Source organism: Dioscorea cayenensis, chromosome 6, assembly GCF_009730915.1.
Source record: "Dioscorea cayenensis subsp. rotundata cultivar TDr96_F1 chromosome 6, TDr96_F1_v2_PseudoChromosome.rev07_lg8_w22 25.fasta, whole genome shotgun sequence".
Taxonomy (NCBI): Eukaryota; Viridiplantae; Streptophyta; class Magnoliopsida; order Dioscoreales; family Dioscoreaceae; genus Dioscorea; species Dioscorea cayenensis.
The window spans coordinates 12,746,807-12,767,615 of record NC_052476.1 but is presented as its reverse complement, the minus strand read 5'-3'; the positions used below and the strand labels follow the sequence as shown (position 1 = coordinate 12,767,615).

The following is a 20,809-nucleotide window of genomic DNA, read 5'->3' as shown; positions in this document are numbered from 1 at the left end:
CAAATTGCCAAGGCCTTCCAAGCAACAAGTGTCCAGCTTACATGGGTACAACATCACATAACACCCCATCTTCATATTTACTGATTTGGAAAGGAACTAGTACTTGCTTGTTTACTTTCACTTCACCACTATCATTGAGACATTATAGCTTGTATGGCCATGGCACGAGCAATGGCAACCCCAATTTCTTCACTAAAGTATTGCTCGCAACATTAGTGCAAGTCCCATCATCAATAATCACATTACATACCTTGTTGTGCACAAAGCACCTAGTATGGAAGAGATTATCTCGTTGCAACTCATCTTTTTCTCTTTCTTGCACACTTAAAGCTCTCCTTACCACCAACAAGTCACCATGAACAGCACATTCTTCCTCATCATCATCCTCTAATGGCATTTAAAAGTAGTGTTCGACTCATCTTTCGTTTCAATCTTTCCATTGTCTTGCAGTACCATAACTCATTTGTTCGGGCATTGGCTGGCTATATGTCCCCTTCCTTGATACTTAAAGCACTTAATGTCATGTGTTCAAAAAGTCGGCAAATCAGATTTATCTTGATAGTCATGACTTGTTGGTTCTTGTTTTGGCTCGATTTTAGATTTGGTAGTTGATTGCTTCCCCGCAAGTGTACGGGATCGCCAAGTAATACCTCATGTGAAGACACGAGGATTGTATTCCACGGGGCTAAGGATCTCCTATTACTCCTTCTCGAGCTATTATCTAGCCTAAGATCTCAAGGGATGGGATTTACTCTACTAGATGCAATTAAAACTAAATACAGGATTACCAACAAATTAGAGAGAACAAGCAATGAGCAAGCAAGAAAATCAATGTAATGCAAAGGCCTATGGATGTGGATCCCCTTGAGGGGTTATCATGAAACATGGATGAAGATAAAAATACACAAGGGTAAATTGGACCAAGAGATTTCTAGATTAGAACAACCCCAATTTCTCTGTGATTGAACCCGATTCCCATACTAACATTGATAGGAATTTCTTCCAAATCCACATTCCTACGATTGCATTAAGTATAAGGAAATCTCAAGTAGGAGTAAACCTACTCTTCTTCGGCTCAAACCTAACATGGAGGGCTACCAACACCAAATTTCTTGGCGTGATGATACAAGTATCCCCTTCTAATCCATTCATGATCTAATACATGTGAGCAGGTCATATCTACATGCATTACTCATAAAAGAGCTACGGATTTTTTCTTAGTGTAGCACTTAGCATGAAAACAATGGATTAAAACTCAAAATAACCCAAGCATGGAATTAACAAGTAATCATCCAAAATACATGATAAAATTCCTCCCCAAGGTTCACCAACACCCAGTGGCCTTGGGGATCTAGTGTGTCATCATCCCACAACAAACAACACAATCAAGCAAACACAAAGCAAAAGCATAAATGTCACTCCCTAGATGAAATGGTGGAGGAGGAGGTAGAGAATGTGCCGAATGATGCTTCCCTAGCCAAAGGAATGCCGAATGACGCTTCCTCTTGCTGTGAGTCTCCTTCCTTCAAATCGTGGTTGATCTCCCATTTGAATGATGTTGCCTTCTTGCCTTGAGAGCCCTTGACCTTGGCCTTTGATAATCTCCTCATTTCTTTGCTCTTCTTCTTCTTCCCAAGGTCACTTAAAGACTCCCAAGTAGCCTCTCAAAATCTGTCCAAAAAAGTCCCTTTGTTCTGCCCTAAAAGTCTGCTTTTATACCCCCACAGTATATGGGATCGTATAGGGGGTATATGGGGCCGTATAATACTCAAAAACCTAAATTCCCGCTTTATACGGGATGCATAAGGGGTCCACACGGCCTCCATATAGCCTGCATACTGGGTGGTATGGGGGTGGTATGAAATTCTAGGTAGACATCTTCAAACCATCCCGCTGCTACGGTGCATATGACCTCCATACTGGGTGGTCTGAGGGTAGTATGAAGCCTATTTTCTTCTCTTTTCGCCTAAATGATATCATTGTGTTCTCCACGGCTTTCTTGTGCCCTACAAAGCAAATAGTAGATGATTAAGCGCAAAAATGGCATCAAACCTCACAAAATACATGCAACGTGTATAAGATACATATATGAAAATACCTACATTTAGACAATTATCAGTAATCTACTTCTCCTTATTCTTTTGATAATTTGGCTTCCATGATATCGATGAACTAGAATCTTGGGCTGCTCTCTTATTACCCCTCCTCTTAAGGAGCCGCTCAACCTTAATTGCCATGTGCACCATATCTTCAAGTTCCACATAATGTTGCATCTCCACTCTATCTTGATGTCTTGGTTTAATCCACTCAGAAATCTAGCCGTTGTAGCTTCCCGATCTTCTTCCACATTAGCCCAAATCATAGCAATCTCCATGTCCTTGTAGTAATATTCCACACTTTGATTGCCTTGCCGAAGCCTTTGTAATTTTTGGTACAACTCACTGTAGTAGTGACTAGGAACAAATCATTTTCTCATCACAATTTTTATATCCTCCCAAGTCTCTATTGGACGTTCTCCATTTCTTCTCCTATTCAGCAACAATTGATCCCACCAAATAATAGCATAATCAGAAAACTCAATGCTGCAAGTTTTACCTTCTTCATTTCGAAGTAGTTGTAGCAATCAAATAATAACTTCATCTTCTTCTCCCACTCTAGGTAGGCCTCGGGGTCATGTTTTCCTTGAAAAGAAGGAATCTTCATTTTTATGCCATTAAAGTTATTATCTTTCTGATTCCAAGATCGCCTACCGCGTCCATTCCTCCCATGGTTACTGATGAGCGATCCGCAAGTGCACGGAGTCGTCAAGTAATACCCCTCGTGCAAGCACGAGAGGGTCGTATTCCCTGGGCCCAAGAATCTACTCTTACTTCCTCTTTGCGTATTGTCTAGCCGAATGATTCGAAGGGTTTCTCTAATCTATTACTTGAAATAAAAAGAACTACAAATGGAGTCTATGATAAGGTAGGGGTATAAAAATCGGGGAAAGAAATGGTCACGGATGCGGATTCCCTAGGGGCTACTAAAGTGCAAAAGGATGCTAAGAATGTCATGCAATTGAAGGTTTGGACCTAGAGATTTCCTAAATTAGATCAACCCGATGGTCACGGCAATTAACCCCTAATCCGGTATAAGTATTGACACAGAATTTCTTCCCGATCAAATCCTCATACGATTGCATTAACAAGTGGGAAATCCCTAATTAGGGCCAGAACACAACTTGGTCTAGCCCCTAATGGTGGAGGGGCTGAGAATACCCGATGGTCACGGCGTATTCGTACATGAATCCCTTCCAAACTTTGTGTGTCTAGTACAAGGGCGATGGTCACACTACCAAGTACAACCTAGCAGTTGGTTTTACTGAGTTCTCATGTAAGCAACACATCAAATGCTCCAAGAATGAATCACAAATACACAACAATTGCAATAGACAAAAATTAAATCATCCAAATACATAGTTCACCCCAAAGGTTCACCGGTATCCGGTGACCTTGGGGTCTACTCATCCATGCAAACAAATACAAGCAACAAGTCCATGAAAACAACTACAAATGGCATAAGAAAACTCCCTCAAACAATAGAAGTAGGAAGACAAGCCAAGCTAGGTGGAAATGCTTCCACGGACGCCGTGATGGGGGCGGCTTTCCTCATCATCTACAAACTCCCAAAGAAGAGATCGATGAAGATCTAGCCAAAACCGAGCTTCTCCCTTTGATTTCCCTTCTCCAAAACGCGTGATCTTTTCTCCTAAAGACTGGTGAAAATCGGCTCCAAGAACTCTCCCAAAAACTCCTCCCCTTGCCCTAGAAAAATCGGTTTTATTTATATCCCGTCAGTCCATGCGGGCATCCATGCAGGCGCATGGAGCCCGTGAAGCTCACAGCCAAATGCCCGCAGATAAATAGTGATTAGCTACAGTAAAGCTAAATGTGTTTTTGCTACAGTCCCGAGGGTTGTGAAATGTGTTTTTGCTACAGTCAAATGTGTTTTTGCTACAGTCCCGAGGGTTGTGAAATTCCAGCAAACCTCACGGGCACCCATGCGGGCGCATGGAGCCCGTGAAGCTCACAGCCAAATGCCCGCAGCATAAATAGTGATCAGCTACAGTAAAGCTACAGTGCTGGGACCCTCAAAAATGCAGTTTTTGGTGTTGAATTCATCAAATTTGCATTTTTGAGCATCATTCGGCTCTTTTAAGATCTGCAACACTGAAATAACCAAATCACACATAAACGAGCATCAATTCATTAAAATTTACACACGTAATACAAGATTAACACGTATAAAATACGTACATTTAGGCGTTTATCAAACATCCCCACACCTAAGCGTTTGCTTGTCCCCAAGCAAACACACATGAAAGAATAGGGGGAACAAGATAAATGGCTAAATGCATGACCTCAAGCTCAAATGGTGAAGAACCCCACAAGCACAGATGAAATGAAATCAAGAAAATGAGTTGCACAGTAACCAACTCAGTAGAGATAGTCATGAGTCCTCTAGAGTGCTTTCCTTGTGAGTGTGTGTAAATACTTCATCCCTCGCTCTCCCTCTTCACGCCACATTCAATGACTACCGGTGTTAGAAATGTTAAAGGCGCCCTCAATAACGAGTTAAGAGTCCTTCGGTCCACAGTCAACACTTCAATTTCTAAGTGAATGCATGAAAGAGTTCAAGAGAACACAGGCTCTTTTTTTTTTCTTTTTCTTTCGAGTCCGCCTAACGTAGACGCACAAAATAACTTATAATCTTTCGGAAGGATGCACATGCTGATTAGGCACAAGAGCCACCCAACCTACTTGATTACGAGTCTACATAGACGCATTCATCCCTAAATTAGCAGGAGGAATACTTGACATAGACTCATTTTTCAATACATGTCTCCGGAGCACTCTCATGCAAAACTTCACTTAGGAATAAAGTAAAATGAACAAAAGAACCAAAAGCTCTTAAAGGACCATTGAGGAATGAATTTACCACTCTAACACTTTAAATCAAAGCAATGGGTTAGCTGGGGCAAACAAGGTAGAAGTACTGTGTCAAAGTTGCGAAGAAAGCCCTAGAGAGAAAACATGACTTCCTTATAGCACAAATAACACTACAACTCATTACTATCATTCATTCAAGCCAGGAGGTTCTTAACAATAAATCATAGCTATCATGGGTGACTTAAGCATGCAAATAACCCATCCCCACACCTAGAATCGTACATTTCCCTCAATGTACATTAATCAACAGAACATGGTGTAAAAATCGGAATAATTAAATTAAGCATGAAAGGGAAGGGTAAAGAGACTGCCCGATTTGGTTGATGAAGATTGTGCAATACATGCATGAACAGGGGGTTGGTTCAATTCAATTCTTAAGGGGTGGTGAGAATGAAGAAAATGTCCTGATATTCCTGCAAATGTCAAAAAAAATATAGTTCATCTCACCAATGAATATGTAGGGAGAACACAAACAAAAACTCTAAAAACTATGAAAACAAAATCCATGCAAGTCATTTGTTCAATCAATGTCATGATGTTTAAATCTCTCTAGTGCAAGTGTTTCTGGGGGGGGTTTCAAAGATGCTACAAGTGTCAGACAAATTCAAGATAAGCAACATTCAAAAGTTCTTGTAGCACGATCGAAATTTGGCAAGAATTTCCCCGATTTTTGAAGCCCAAAAATTTACAAACCATGGATAAAAAAATTTAAATAAATTAAGGATCAAACAACCATACAACATTCCTCATGGTTTAAAAGTAAGATATGCATGCACAATCAAGAAGAAGAGGCAAGGTTGCTCCAAAACAAAAACTAGGGCTTCAAAGCTTGAATCGATGAAGATCGGTGAAATAGATGGTAAAACTTCAATTAATCCACAAGATCTAAGTTGGAAGAGGTAGGAGAGGAGTGAAGAGGAAGAAAAAAATGAAGAAAAAAAATGGTGAAAGAATGAAAGAAAAACGGATGAAAAAGCGAGTGAGAACAAGGGAGAGAAAGGTGGCTACTTAAGGCTGGAAATTTCAGCCCGCAACCCATACGGGCTCCATGCGGGCGCATGGAGCCCGTGAGGATTTCTGTCCTTCTCTAGCCCATGAGGCTGTAAGCCTCACGGGCTGCCCTCACGGGCGCATGGCACCCGTGAGGCCCCCGGGAAGCAGAAAAAAATGGTCCATACGGGCCGTATACAGCCCGTATGGACACGGAAAAATAAAATTTTGGCATGGCTCCCATGTAACTTAGAACAAAACTAGTTTACAACATATATAACACAAAAACATGCATTGAAACACAACCAAACAATGCCAAAGAACTAGATAAGATTCACAAATATAAGACAAGCATGGATCATTCAACAAACAATAATACAAACACAACACAAACACAAGCTTTATGAATAAACTCAACAAACATGTAAAATACGAAAAATGAAACATGAATACTTTGAAACTTGGGTTGCCTCCCAAGAAGCGCTTGTTTTATGTCATTAGCTCGACGTACCTATTTCTTACCTCAAGGTGGATCAAATGGTGGGGACTTACCTCCAAGTCCAAGAGAAGTGCTCCAAGATGGGAAACTCATCGAGAGGCATGAAAAGACACGGAATTTACCCTTCCCCTCGAAGAATAGTCGATCGATCTCGCGTGGTGGTGATAGTGTGCAATTCATCCCCAATTTCTGTTTCTTGTCCCTCTTGCACCAAATTTTTCTAGTGGTTAATTTCTTCTTATTATTCGGCCACGGAAATGCCCTCACATAGCCTACCTGCTTTACTTGTGTGGGAGATGGATTGTTCCCCTTGCACTCATCGCCATCCATTCCTTCCAAGAATTCATCCAAGGGGTTAATCGCCAAGACCTCCCTGCACACAATCGAGTAATAATCATATCAGTTTTCGTCGAGTAAAAATAGAGGGATCATCATGGTCCATGGTGTGTTTCATAGCGGTGGGAGTGTAAGAATGACTTCCTCATCCCCCACTCTCAATGTCATTCTTCCCCCTTTACATCAATGAGGGCACCGCGGTGTTAAGAAATGGTCGCCCGAGGATCAATGGGACTTCAACATCATCATCCACATCAAGAATAACAAAATCCACCGGGATAATAAGCTTGTCAACTCTAACTAGCACATCCTCAACAACACCACGGGGCTTCTTTATGGACTGCTGTGGAAGTTGTATTGTCATCCTTGTAGGCCTCATGTCTTCCAATCCTAGTTTCAAAAACAGCTTCTAGGGTATTACATTGATCTCTGGGCCCCAGAATCTGCCAAGGCCTTTTCTTGCATGCCTTCCCCAATCACACATGGAATAATGAAACTCCCGGGATCAGTTAATTTCTTAGGGAGCTTCCTCTGAATCACCGCAGAGCGAGTTCCGTGGTAATGCAAGCTGTTTCTAATTCCTCCAATTTTTCTCTTGTTAGTCGCTGGGTCTTTCATAAACTTTGCATACTTGGGCATTTGAGTTAACCCTTCAACAAGAGGGATGTTTATGTGCAACTGCTTGAATACATTAAGGAATTTCTTGAATTGAGCCTCTTCTTTATCTTGCTTCAACCTAGCCGGATAGGGAATGGCCGGCTTGTACTCTGGCACCCTTGGTGTTGGTAGTTCAAGGGTTTCCTCATCTTGCTTTTCCTTTCTTCCTTCAACTTCACTCTCAGATGGCTTAGGGTCTTCCTGTATGGCTACCCCATTCTCTTTAGTGCTTGAGCCCTCCTTGGCTCGTGCTTCCACCTGTTTCCCGCTCCTGAGAGTGACGGCTTTCAAATGCTTCCTCGGATTATTTTAAGTGTTACTAGGTAAGCTACCCGGTGGGCGCTCTAAATTTGCCCTAGCAAGTTGCCCAACCTGGTTTTCCAATGATTGAATGGAGGCCTGAACATTCCTCAAAACAGTATTCACATCAGCGAATTGATTGTTGATGTTCACAAATTTTGCTTCGGTACTGATCATAAATCTCGCTAACACATCTTCAGTGGTGAACTTCTTCTCGAGCTGCTGAGGAGGTTGATGTGGAGGTCCTTGTGGCTGTGGGGGCCGATGTTGCTGTTGTTGACTCCATGCAAAATTTGGGTGATTCCTCCACCCCTGATTATATGTGTTTCCATAGGGATTCCCTGGACCTCTGGGGCCTCCCCCAACATAATCAACTGTCTCGACTGGGGCATCTGAGGCTATTGAGATTGGACACTGAATAGTAGCATGCCCCGCTCCACACGTCTCGCAAGACAAAACTGCTCCAGAATTTGAGCTTGTACCCAACACAAACTGATAAAATCTCTTTGTTAGGGCCTCAACCTTGGCGGCTAGCCCAGTGTTGTCATTTATCTCATAAATTCCAGTTGCCCTAGGGGGTTTCTGTCTAGTAGACCAATGGCATTCATTACTTGCCATGTTTTCAATCAAAATTTCAGCATCTTCAGGGGTTTTATTACTTAATGATCCCCCTGCTGCAGCATCGATAAGTTGTCTAGTTGCATAATTCAAGCCATTGCAAAGCATCTGGATCCTCATCCACGAGGAGAAACCATGATGGGGGCACTTGCGTAGGAGATCCTTGAATCTCTCATGTGCTTCAAAAAGTGTCTCAGAGTCCCCTTGCCGAATGCGGAAATCTCTTGCCTCAATCTAGCGGCTTTGCTTGGTGGGAAATACCTCGCAAGAAATTTGTCCACCATTTCCTTCCAAGTGGTGATCGACCCCGGTGCCAATGACGTGAGCCATCTATATGCTGCTCCCCTTAGACTAAAAGGGAATAATCTCAATCTTATCACATCATCAGACACTGAGTTAATCTTGAAGGTGGAACAAATTTGAAGGAAGCGAGACAAATGCGCATGCGGGTCTTCATAAGCTAGCCCATCAAATTGTATGGAATTTTGGACCATCCCAATTGTGCTTGCTTTGATTTCAAAGTTATTAGCCGGCACGGTGGGAGCATGCACACTCGAATTCCTCACCGATGAAAGCGAGGGCCTTTCATAATCGGACAAAGAGTACGCCTTGGTTCTGCCATGACTGAAGGTTCACTAATCTCAACCCGTGTTCCTTGATGTTCTGAACTCTCAGCCACCTCTCTCAATCTTTGATGCAAGGTTCTCTCAATTTCAGTCGACGAGGTTCTACTAGATTTGTTTGATTTGCACGTGTCATAAGATGGTACCTTGCACAATATTGAAAAGCCAATAATCGGGATATAAGTACGAGATAATAAAAATAAAAATAAGAACAAGTGAAATGGAAATATATGTACAAAAAGAAGCAGATGAACAAAATAAAAGAAATAATGGCTAAATCAATAAACTCTAAGTTTTTCCGAGTATTCCTTGTGGGTCGCCCGGCAGCAGCTCAAAAAAACTTGATGAGCGATCCGCAAGTGCACGGAGTCATCAAGTAATACCCCTCGATGCGAGCACGAGAGGGTCGTATTCCACAGGCACAAGAATCTACTCTTACTTCCTCTTTGCGTATTGTCTAGCCGAATGATTCGAAGGGTTTCTCTAATCTATTACTTGAAATAAAAGAACTACAAAAGGAGTCTATGATAAGGTAGGGGTATAAAATCAGGTGAAAGAAATGGTCACGGATGCGGATTCCCTAGGGGCTACTAAAGTGCAAAGGATGCTAAGAATGTCATGCAATTGAAGGTTTGGACCTAGAGATTTCCTAAATTAGATCAACCCGATGGTCACGGCAATTAACCCCTAATCCGGTATAAGTATTGACACAGAATTTCTTCTGATCAAATCCTCATACGATTGCATTAACAAGTGGGGAAATCCATAATTAGGGCCAGAACACAACTTGGTCTAGCCCTAATGGTGGAGGGGTACAAAATACCCGATGGTCACGGCGTATTCTTACATGAATCCCTTCCAAACTTGGTGTGTCTAGTACAAGGGCGATGGTCACACTACCAAGTACAACCTAGCGATTGGTTTACTGAGTTCTCATGTAAGCAACACATCAAATGCACCAAGAATGAATCACAAATACACAACAATTGCAATAGACAAAAATTAAATCATCCAAATACACAAGTTCAACCCCAAGGTTCACGGCATCCGGTGACCTTGGGGTCTACTCAGTCCATGCAAACAAATACAAGAAACAAGTCCATGAAAACAACTACAAATGGCATAAGAAAACTCCCTCAAACAATAGAAGTAGGAAGACAAGACAAGCTAGGTGGAAATGCTTCCACGGACGCCGTGATGGGGGCGGCTTCCCTCATCGTCTACAAACTCCCAAAGAAGAGATCGATGAAGATCTAGCCAAAACAGAGCTTCTCCCTTTGATTTCCCTTCTCCAAAACGCGTGATCTTGCCTCCTAAAGACTGGTGAAAATCGGCTCCAAGAACTCTCCCAAAAACTCCTCCCCTTGCACTAGAAAAATCGGTTTTATTTATATCCTGTCAGTCCATGCGGGCATCCATGCAGGCGCATGGAGCCCGTGAAGCTCACAGCCAAATGACCAGAAAACATGTCGGTGCTACAGTACTCAGCTACAGTGTTTATACTACAGTGTTTTTGTTGCGGTCGAGGGTTGTGAAAAGCAAACCTCACGGGCACCCATGCGGGCGCATGAAGCTCGTGAAGCTCACAGCCAAATGCCCGCAGCATAAATAGTGATCAGCTACAGTAAAGCTACAGTGCTGGGACCCCAAAAATGCAGTTTTTGGTGTCGAATTCATCAAATTTGCATTTTTGAGCATCGTTCGGCTCTTTTAAGATCTGCAACACCGAAATAACCAAATTACACATAAACGGGCATCAATTCATTAAAATATACACACGTAATACAAGATTAACACGTATAAAATACGTACATTTAGGCGTTTATCAGTTACCCACCGATCCTTGTTCTTCTTCTCCCTCAGATCTGCTCCATCCATCCTCCTCAACCCTTTGTTCATGTCGTTCCCTCCCATATTGTGAAATTGTGGTGAATCTTGTATTGAATTCTCCATTCTATCCAACCATTCATGAACCTCCCCATAATTCTTGCCTCATCAAGCGCAATATCTCCCCCATCATTGCCTCCATATATAACTTTGGATTAACACCTTATGTAATATTTTTCTCACTATTTTGAGCCATGATATTTCCTGAAAAGAAGAACTAACAACACATTTTTTTTGTGTGGCACTCAACTAATAAAATACTCAGAAATCTCTCTATTGGTTCTTATCAAGCTAATCAAACTCAAATCAAAAGGTCCAACAACAGTTCACACAAGAGCTTATCGAATGGTCTAGAGAGGGCAAGGGTATATAAAACAAAAGGATTGTGAATTTAAGGATTGTAAAAAGAAGACAATGGCTCACTTGAAGCAAAAAGGAATGTGAAGAGCAAATTAAGGGTATCCTGGAACAAAAGAACTGAAAAGAAAAACAAATATTACTAGATCTTTTTTTTTTTTTAAACAAACTGAATGATGAGTTTTTCTTTTGAAAACTTTCCCTCAAAGGTATTTCAAATAGCGATAATGAACACTTCAAAAGAATAAGGAAGAACACAAACAGAAGATCAAAGAACGATAAATAAGATAAGCAAACCTGAGAATAGAACCTTGCACTAATACCAACTGATACGAACCTTGCCAAACACTTGATGAAACCCGTAACAAGATTAGCTCGTCAATCATTTTTCTATTAGGTTTAGTGGTGGAAGAATTGGACCCGTTGTTTATAAAGAAGCAAGAACCTTGGTATAGCAAGGACGCCATAAATAGGGATGGGAAACCCTTTGATAAGTCGAGGGTGAATGACACATGACAATCCTGATAAGTTTGATAGTTCTACGAAGAACCAAAGAGAAATTTTTTACTTAAGCCAAAAGGTCCCTCCATTCCATGATTTTTGCCAATATAGGCTATCATAAAGTTACAAAATTCCACTTTAATTTTTCTCCAATCATAAAACACTCATGCATGCATGGAAATGAATACATTAATGTCTCTCCACTATCCAAGGTTCATGCATGCATGCAAAGTATGAGATGCCTTCAATGTTCTGCTCTCCTCAAGGCTAATTGATGACAACTTTAATGATGTGGACCAGCTTTTGTTCTTCATTGATGGTGAGCTTGCACTTGTCTTTATGTTGAACATCTTGAATTAATTCTGCAAAAGCTTCCTTAAATCGCTTATCCCGAGCTTGTGATTGGCCCAATTGTGACTTGAAATGGGCCATGGCCCTCTTGGTTGGTCCTTGATATGTTTCTATCAACTCATCCTTATGGGTATAAGCATGCCTGCAAGGTTCTCAAAAAGAGGCTTATGACTATAAGCTAGGCTGTAGGCTACCTGTATGTCATCCTGTTTTCCTTGTCCTTATTCAATTTATGTTGAGAGAGCTCCATCTTTTTCATTTTCGGTATAGAATGCTTCTTTTGATTCTCTCTCATTTTTAAAGTGCTGCCCAAAGCCTAAGAATACAAAACACACTATGTTTAGCTTCAAATTCCATAATATGCTCTAATACAAGCCTAATGAGTGTACAAAATGATATCAAATAAAAGAACATTGTACAGTCATCAAACATGGCTTGACATCATCTACTGGTAGTCTTTTTAAGTCCATACCGGTCTACCACTCTTAATTTTTTAAAAAAATAATTGAAACAACTTTATGAGCCTACTAGCCTAGTAAGTAATCCACTGAAAAATGTTTAAAAATAACAGGGTTTATAAATCTCAATTTCAAACATCGAGATTAAATCAATGTTCAAACTTAGGCTAAAACAAACCTTAAACAAATACAAAATAAATAGTCCATTAGAGATATAGCTCTCAGGTAATATCGTTATTCAAGAATACCGTAATCAAAAGAATATCAAATTTCTAAACCACAAATCAGAAATATAATAATTCACCAGAAATGAGCATAGGTCTCCAAAACATAATTATTATCTAAGTAGACAAAACCAGAAAATTCAGAAGTGTGGTTCAAAAATATACTAGGACTTCCAGAATAATACAAGTCTCCAAAATCATAATTTAAACAAAAATGCAGAGTATAATATTCTATGTTATTCAAAATTTGAAATCCAGAAATATAATCTCCAAAATACAAAAACTTCAAGGCAAGAGAAAAAGTTTGTCTCCAAATTTACTATAGATGTTAGAGGTCATTTATTTACCCTCGGTGACCCGAGCCAGAATAACAGAGGTCATTTATTTACCCTCAGTGACCTGAGACTTTGTATTAGAGGCCGTTGTTATTTTACTGACAGACTGGTGCGAAATTGTAGTCTCATTTTCCAGATATTATTGTTGACAAGGTTAATGATTAACCCCCATTGACAAGGTTGAGTACAGTTCATTTGAAGACTAAAATATTCAGATACAAAAATATTTGCAGAGTACGAGTTTAGAGATTCCCAAATTTTTCAAGCTCACATACACTTAGAAATAATTATAAATTTCAAGATTTCACTTTAGAGAAAAAAACTAGATAAGTAGAATAAATTATAAAACAGAATTTAAGAAAATAATATATTAAATCATTCAAACAAAACTTTTAGTCAAAGTACATGATATTCACAATTTTTTCCCAAATATTTTACACCATCCAAAATACAGAACTTCATGATCCCACTTTAGTGAAGAAAAGCTAACAAAAATAACAAATAATTAAATATAAGCAATAATCTGGTTAATGAATAAAATAAAATACTGAGTATATGATTAGTGGTAATAAAATAATAAGTAAACAAGTAAATCAAGAAATACTTATTTTTATCAAATAATTAAGCATGACTAGAAAATAATACTGAATCCCATCCGAACACCAATTTCTGCCCTCATCAAAAGTCCTATAGACTTAAAACCAATCAATCCAAAAACAAAATACGACTAGGGTATTGTAGTCAAGTTTGATTCCATGTGAGGCACTCATGGAACATATATACATATATGCTTCAAAACATAGGGATCAAATTTCAATTTTGACTCTATAGCTGATAGCATTTCTTGAACCACACCCTAGATCAAACCCATTCAACTTACCTTGGTTCCAACAAGCCCAAACCTGCTCAGTGCAACTCAAAATGGCTTAACCAAACTGTCTTCAATTACATCAATTTAGCCCACAAATTCAACTCAACCAGATCCATTAATCAAATCAAATTAATCAAGCAACTCAATTTAACTAACTTGAGCTTCAACCAACCCAACTGATTCTCTTTAAATCAAATGACTGAACACAACAAACTCAAACTAAACATTAATATCTTACACCAAAATTCAAATCCAACTGTATAAACACCATTAACACCTTATAATCCACAATTAAGATTATCTTACCTTTCATCATTATCAATATCATCCAACGCTTTCTTCATCATCATCAATCAAACTTAAATCATTATAATTCCACTAACCCAACTGTAAAGACAATTACAGTAGCAGCATTATCAACAACAACAAAGCCATAAATTTTAAGGAGAAAAGGCATCATAACAATTTAAGAAAGCAACATGCTTAACTCCACTCAATGTCTCCCAAGCCTTCTATCAATACAAGAAATATAAAAATACATAACTGAAATATATTCTCACTAAATTAAGACTAAAATTAAGTAAACTTAACAAATAATCAATTTCTTCTAAATTTGCATGATCTCATTCACTTCTAATCCAACAAGTGTTTAACGAGAAATTAAAGCACAAGTAATGATGAAATCTTGAGAAGATCAACAAAACAATCTCCAGGATATTTTAACTATTCCATAGTAAAAATCAGTAACACCAAATCAACATGAAAGTGGTTATGATCTTTGCACAAAATACTCTCAAATTAAACAAACTGAATATTCATCATTCTCTACACTTCAACTTTCAAACAAGATGTCCTAAAGTCATTGACTGAAGGAATTTCATAACAAAATTATCACTGAAAAACAAAGAAGAATATAAATACATGTCTTCCTTTCTTTGTTGCAAAACCATCATCAACTTCTTCTCTTTTTCCTTTCGTATTTCTCCTTTCCTTCTCTCTCTTTCTCTCCCTCTCAGAAAATGGCTGAAGAAGGATGCTAATGGCTTGGGTTTAGTACTCAATAATAAGAGGCAACAAAGCCTAAAATCAAGGATTAAATCATGGGTTTTCATGGAAATAAGGCTGGGAATCCGGGCTTGAAACTTTGTTACAATCAAATACGGACAAAAAGATGGGGCCCACACTTTTTGACTCTTCTATTGCCATCATAATGTAGTTATACTTGGCTCCCAAACTCCTTAGCACTTTTCCTACCACCATGACCTCCGACTTGGTGTGACCTAAGCCTCTCATCTGATTTACAAGCTCTATAACTCTAGTGATATAGTCTTGCACCCCTATATTTCCTTTAATGTGAAGAGCTTGAAACGTTTACCTCATTGTTTGCAATCTCACTATCATAATTGAGTTTCCTTGATACTCCCTCTATATGATTCCCCATGCTTCCTTGGATGTATTTGCCGTAGCTATCAGAGATAATATGTGATGATGCAGGGTTTGCTGGATCAAATATAAGACCTTGGTATGCTTCTTCTTGTTCTCCTTTACTCGAGTTTCATCATCTTGTTCTGAGAATCCCTTCTCAACTAAATCCAAGAGGTCTTGAGAGTGAAATGAAGTCTTCATCATAGTACTCCAATGCTCATAAGCTTCTCCATCAAAGATAGGCAAGGGTGGTAGGTAATTGAAGCCATAAGCGTTTGCTACAAGTTTTCTTCTTCATGCTTCAAAATGAGGACGAGGATAACCTAATCGGGTAAAGAGAAAGGTGTTGTACCTTGCCCTATTTTCAATCCTAATCTTTTTTTTTAATATTTTTGCATAATTGGATGTTAGAAGGGCAATGTGGTTTTTTTCCATGTCCCTTTTTTTAGCCATACCCCCCAACCGTGACTTGTCGATTCAAAGCCATGCCTTGTCAATTCAAGGCCATGCATTATTATTTCAAAGCCATGACTTGTCTTTTAAAGCCATGCTTTTCCTTTCATTATCTCTTTGCTTTTCTCTTGGAGAAGAAGGAGACCTCGAATGAAAAATCCTTCCCTTGATAGCTTGAAGCTCTATCTTTCATTCCTTCTTATCTATTGAAGCTAGCAAGGTAAACACCATATTCTTCTTGTTTTCTACTTATTTTCTTCATTCTTGCTAGAGGAATCTAATGCTTGTGGTAAATGAGCATGTTTGAGTTTTGATTCTTGCATTATATTCTTGTTAGAGTGTAGAAGGTTAATGGATTATGATTCCCTTTTTTGTTTCCCAAAATTTGTTGGAATCTTGAGTGAATTTTATGCTTGGAATTTTTTCGGGTTATTGTAGCACCGGTGAGTTCTCGTCATTTTCTTGGTTTCTTTAGCTTAGAGGGAAGCTTACACCTTTAGAACTTATTTAGTAACTGACAAACTTCCTTTTCATGTGTACCGCAAATGCACGGGTTTGTCAAAGTAATAATACCCCGGTGAGTGGGTAGTCAAATCCATAGGGAATAGTGATTGGAAACACAAAAATTGCTATTTAACTAGAATGAAGATGAATCGATAATGATGTGAATAAGAATCAATACAAATAGAAATAAGAAAAGAAGAAGGAGGCGCAAATAAAAGATAGGAGAGGCAATCGATGATAAATGGGGCACCTGGACATTGCTCACTGACAGGGCTCCCCGCAAGTGCACGGAGTTGTCGAAGTAATAAATCCCAGGTGAGTGGGGTATCGTATCCACAGGGAAAAGGGAATAAAAATACTTAATTTGCTTCTTAACTATATGAAAGATGAATAGTGATATGTGTGACAAGATTCAATTCTCAAAAGTAAAACAACCCGAAAGAGAGCAAAAGTAAAGTAGAAGGTAAGGCAATCGATAAAGATGGGGTACTCGGGTATTGATCCGCCTAGAAAAATTGTTTCAAGTGCAAGAACTCTCTATTATGCTTCCTAACTAATGCAATGGTGAGTCAGGGACATCCTTTAATGCATGGTCCCGAAACTAGGGTTAACCAAGCCTAATCCTCTACATGTCCCGGAGGAGAGGTTGAACAACCTCTCAACCTCGCACTCGTAAGAAGGATTGCATTAAGCTCTGGGGATTCCAAGTGATAAATCTCTTCCTAATTGTACACCTAACCCTTGCTCCAGAAGAAAGGTCCCTAACCACAATTAAGCCCTAGATGCTAAAATCACCTCAATGCTTCACTCCATTGCACTCGCAACTAAGCCCCAGCGGAGGGTCATCCCTTAGCTCATTCGCTTTATTATGGCCACAAAGAACTCGAGGAACGGAGGTAGAATCTATCACATTGGAGGGAAAATGGGACGCTCCTGTACCTGTCGACTCACCCTCTCAACCCTCTCCAATCAAGCTTTGTCTAACTCTCATGGTGTGTCACTCACTCACAAGGGTTACCACATGAACTCTCAACCCTAATGTCACTCTAAGGGAGTATTCAAACAATCAAATATTCAAGATTGGAACTCACAATAACATCAATTAATTGAAAGCATAATAAAAAGATTCAATGAGACTAATACATCTTAGGGTTCACAAATACCCAAGTACCCACTAGGGGTTTAGCTCTCCATGGAGCACAATACAAACGATAATGAAATCAAATGTAAAAGAAAATAATCCATAGGATAACCCACTTGATAGTCGTGGCGATGGTCTTGTGGAGAGTCCTCTACTCATCGCAAGATCCTTTTGTCCGGTATAAGATACGCCTCGCCGAATCAATTTGACGGAGGCTCCCTTACCAACCTTCTTTCAAAGAGATGACGATGTCGGAGCCGTAGAACCTCTCCAAATCCCTAGCCAATACCTCTCAAAACCCTAGCCACAGTTTTCTCTCAAGTTGGCGAAAAGGTGGAGAAAAGAATTTTGAAATCGGGGCTGAAATCAGCCTTAAATAGGGTTAGAATCAGGATTCCACACGCCCCTATGGATATTCCACATGGGCCTATGGAATTAACGCACGGGCGTGTGGAATTTCCATACGCCCGTGTGGCTCCTCTATTTTGCTCCTTCTTCGGCCGGATGTGAACAGTACCTGCTACAGTGATTTGCTAAATTACCTGCTACAGTACGGCCCAAAATACTCCCGAATCCATGCTTTCATCGAGGTAACGTAAACGGGCACACGTTCACGTCGTAGATCATCTTGGTTCTTCAATAAATGGTCACGTTGGTGGAGATCTTGCTAAATATGCACAAGCTGGAATACTAGGATGTAACGGCCTTTGTGCCCCTCCGAATCATTGTCTTAGCTTGAATACAAGGAGGTTGGCACACATTCTAGCATTCTAAACCTGACTCATGTCTCCGCGTTTGAGCCTTCTCAAGATCTCCTCCAAATAATGCGTAAAACGATCTACAATGGCTTCTTTCACAAATAATCGGCCTCACAACCCAACCTACATAAAAGTACATAAATACACATGTATTAGCTCTAAAACCTAACAAAAGTAATGATCATCATAAGGAAAGAACTCTTCGCATTCTTATCGCACAAGCACTTATCAAACTCCCCCACAATTAAGCTTTTGCTTGTCCTCAAGCAAAAGTTAAAACATTGTATGCATAGATGAAGGGACTATTGGAAGTGCTTGGCCTTAAGTTCACCAAAGCATGCAAAGAAAGCATTCTAATAGTAAAGGAAATTTCAACACTAAATACAAAATAATCAATGCTCTAGCTAAAAACTTGAATTAAAAAGGACAACAAACCCGAAATCGTGTAAGTGTGTGAACTCACTCAAGTCAACCAAAGTATACTCCTCAAAGTTCTAGGTATAAGGGACTTATTTATCTACAAAGAGTACCAAACATTTCAAAAAGGGTAGTAGCTTCACACATCCTCTAAGGTAGCCCTTTCCAAAGCGGCCGCTAAGGTGGCTTTCACACTTTCGAGATGGTAGCTCTTTCTACCGGGGTGGTAGCTTTCACACATCCCATAAGATAGCTCTTTCTCTCAATAGGGCATAGCTAGTATCTGACTTATAAGAGTAGCTTCATACATCATGGGTGGTAGCTCTTTCCACCCAACAAGCACAATTAAACGATAAAAACACTTTGTTCTTTCTTTCTTTTCCATTTTTTTTTTTAATTTTTTTTTAGTAAAGCAACACAAGAAACAAAACTAAAACTGGTCCCTTTAACCTTAGACTTGAGTTTCCAAAAGAGTTTTAAAGAGTGAGAAGTGCACAAAATGTTATTCGGGCAAAAATTCCTAAAACTTCAAGCATTAACCAGAGCATGAGAACATTCAATGTTAAAAATTCTCCTAAACTCAAGAATACCATCATTGCAACTAAGGTGAACCACCATTGGCTATGTGAGCATATATATCAATCAAAATAGTGTAAAAGATATGTGCACTATGAAACTCTCCCCCACACACACACTTAAGTTGTACATTGACCTCAATGTACACATGCAAGCTCACTTATAATGTATATCAATCAAGAATAAATGTGGAAGAAATAATCAAAACAATACTCCCCTGACTTCTAGTGATGCATTTGATGGAGCTAAATCCTTGGGGTGATGTTCCAACGGGTTGTGAGGCACGCACGGCCAAGTGCCGAAGCACCTTGGCCGTGTCTATGACAAGTTCTCAATTCCCATGATGACAAGACCATCTGCACGCATACAAGAGGGGGTTCAGTAAAGCTTAATAAAAGAAAAAACAAAGCATGAGTATATATAAGATAGAGCAAGAAATACAACTCGAGACAACAAAATGAAAATAAGCTCAGAAGGAAAGTCCTTTCTGAGGATAACATGTCCAAAATAAAATGCAAGTAAAAATAAAAGCAAGTCAAGTGTCGGTGCCACGCTCTGGCTCCTCTGTTGTTGGTGCTGGATCAGAAGGTGTTGGTGGGTCCAATAATGGTGATGCGGGGGCATCTGGGAGATGCGCGGTCGCAGTACAAAAGGTGTGGCAGTATCTCTCTGAAGGATCTGCTGTAAAATGTAGAAACACGCCATGAACTCTATGAACTATAAGGCCTGCGTCACGCGCACCTCTGCTATCTCCACTCGTGCCTCAGCGATCTCTGTCCATATAACCCCCACAACATTCTCGAGCCTCTCAAAACGATCATAGACCCTAGATAGCGAAAACATGCGCACTGGGGTGGGTCCTGTGCTGGAGGGACCGCCTCTATCTGATCTCTCTCTTGTTGCGACTCTAAAGTTAGCTGAGACCCTTCGGCTGCGGCTTCCTCGGACCCAGTTGGCATATTCAGCACAAAACACCCCTTGGATGTCTCTTGATCATACCTATAAGCCTCATTGTTTCCAAATCGAGGGGTGCTGGAATTATCGTTTTCTTAGCACCTCTAATCGTATATCGTAGACCCATCCTAGGAATGAGTCTAGTGATGTATGGACCTGAGAAAATGACACCAAGCATGGGGTAATGTCCCTGATGCCTCAAATACTCCACTACAATGTGTCCCCGATGAATCGGCTCATTTCGCACCATGGAATATAAGTATAAAAGTTCCTGTTTGCTAAGGACTCCCGTGCTGTCGCCACGACCATTCACTGATCTACTCAAGATGGCGTGAAGGTATCTGTAACTAGTTCTAGAAAGACACGTGGCCTTGGACACTTTTGGCTCGTATCGCCTTTGTCGATATAGTATTCGGTAAGCCTTCTGGGGGTTAAGTTTCCACAATAGTCAGTCGGTATCTCATCATACTCTTCTGTTCTAATGAACTCCTCATCATATAACCCAAGTCTAAAAGAAAACTGTATGAGGCTCATGTTATGATGCTGCCCAAAGGCTCTGAATTGAATGGTACCGACACTATCAAAA

The 20,809-nt window shown here is 39.9% G+C and overlaps 1 protein-coding gene and 1 non-coding gene across 2 annotated transcripts; one reads left to right on the top strand and one right to left on the bottom strand.

The window, feature by feature from the left end:
• Positions 1 to 5,362: 5,362 nt before the first annotated feature.
• On the bottom strand, positions 5,363 to 8,508 carry LOC120263138. The gene is made up of 4 exons (XM_039271037.1): positions 7,803 to 8,508; positions 7,445 to 7,754; positions 6,754 to 6,850; positions 5,363 to 5,401 (listed from the first exon to the last, which is right to left on the bottom strand). The coding sequence occupies exons 1-4, from the start codon at positions 8,506 to 8,508 to the stop codon at positions 5,363 to 5,365; spliced, it is 1,152 nt and encodes a 383-aa protein (XP_039126971.1).
• A 10-nt stretch (positions 8,509 to 8,518) lies between these two features.
• On the top strand, positions 8,519 to 8,624 carry LOC120264139. The gene has a single exon (XR_005537313.1). It is a non-coding gene; the product is annotated as a small nucleolar RNA R71 (small nucleolar RNA).
• The last annotated feature ends 12,185 nt before the right edge of the window (positions 8,625 to 20,809 follow it).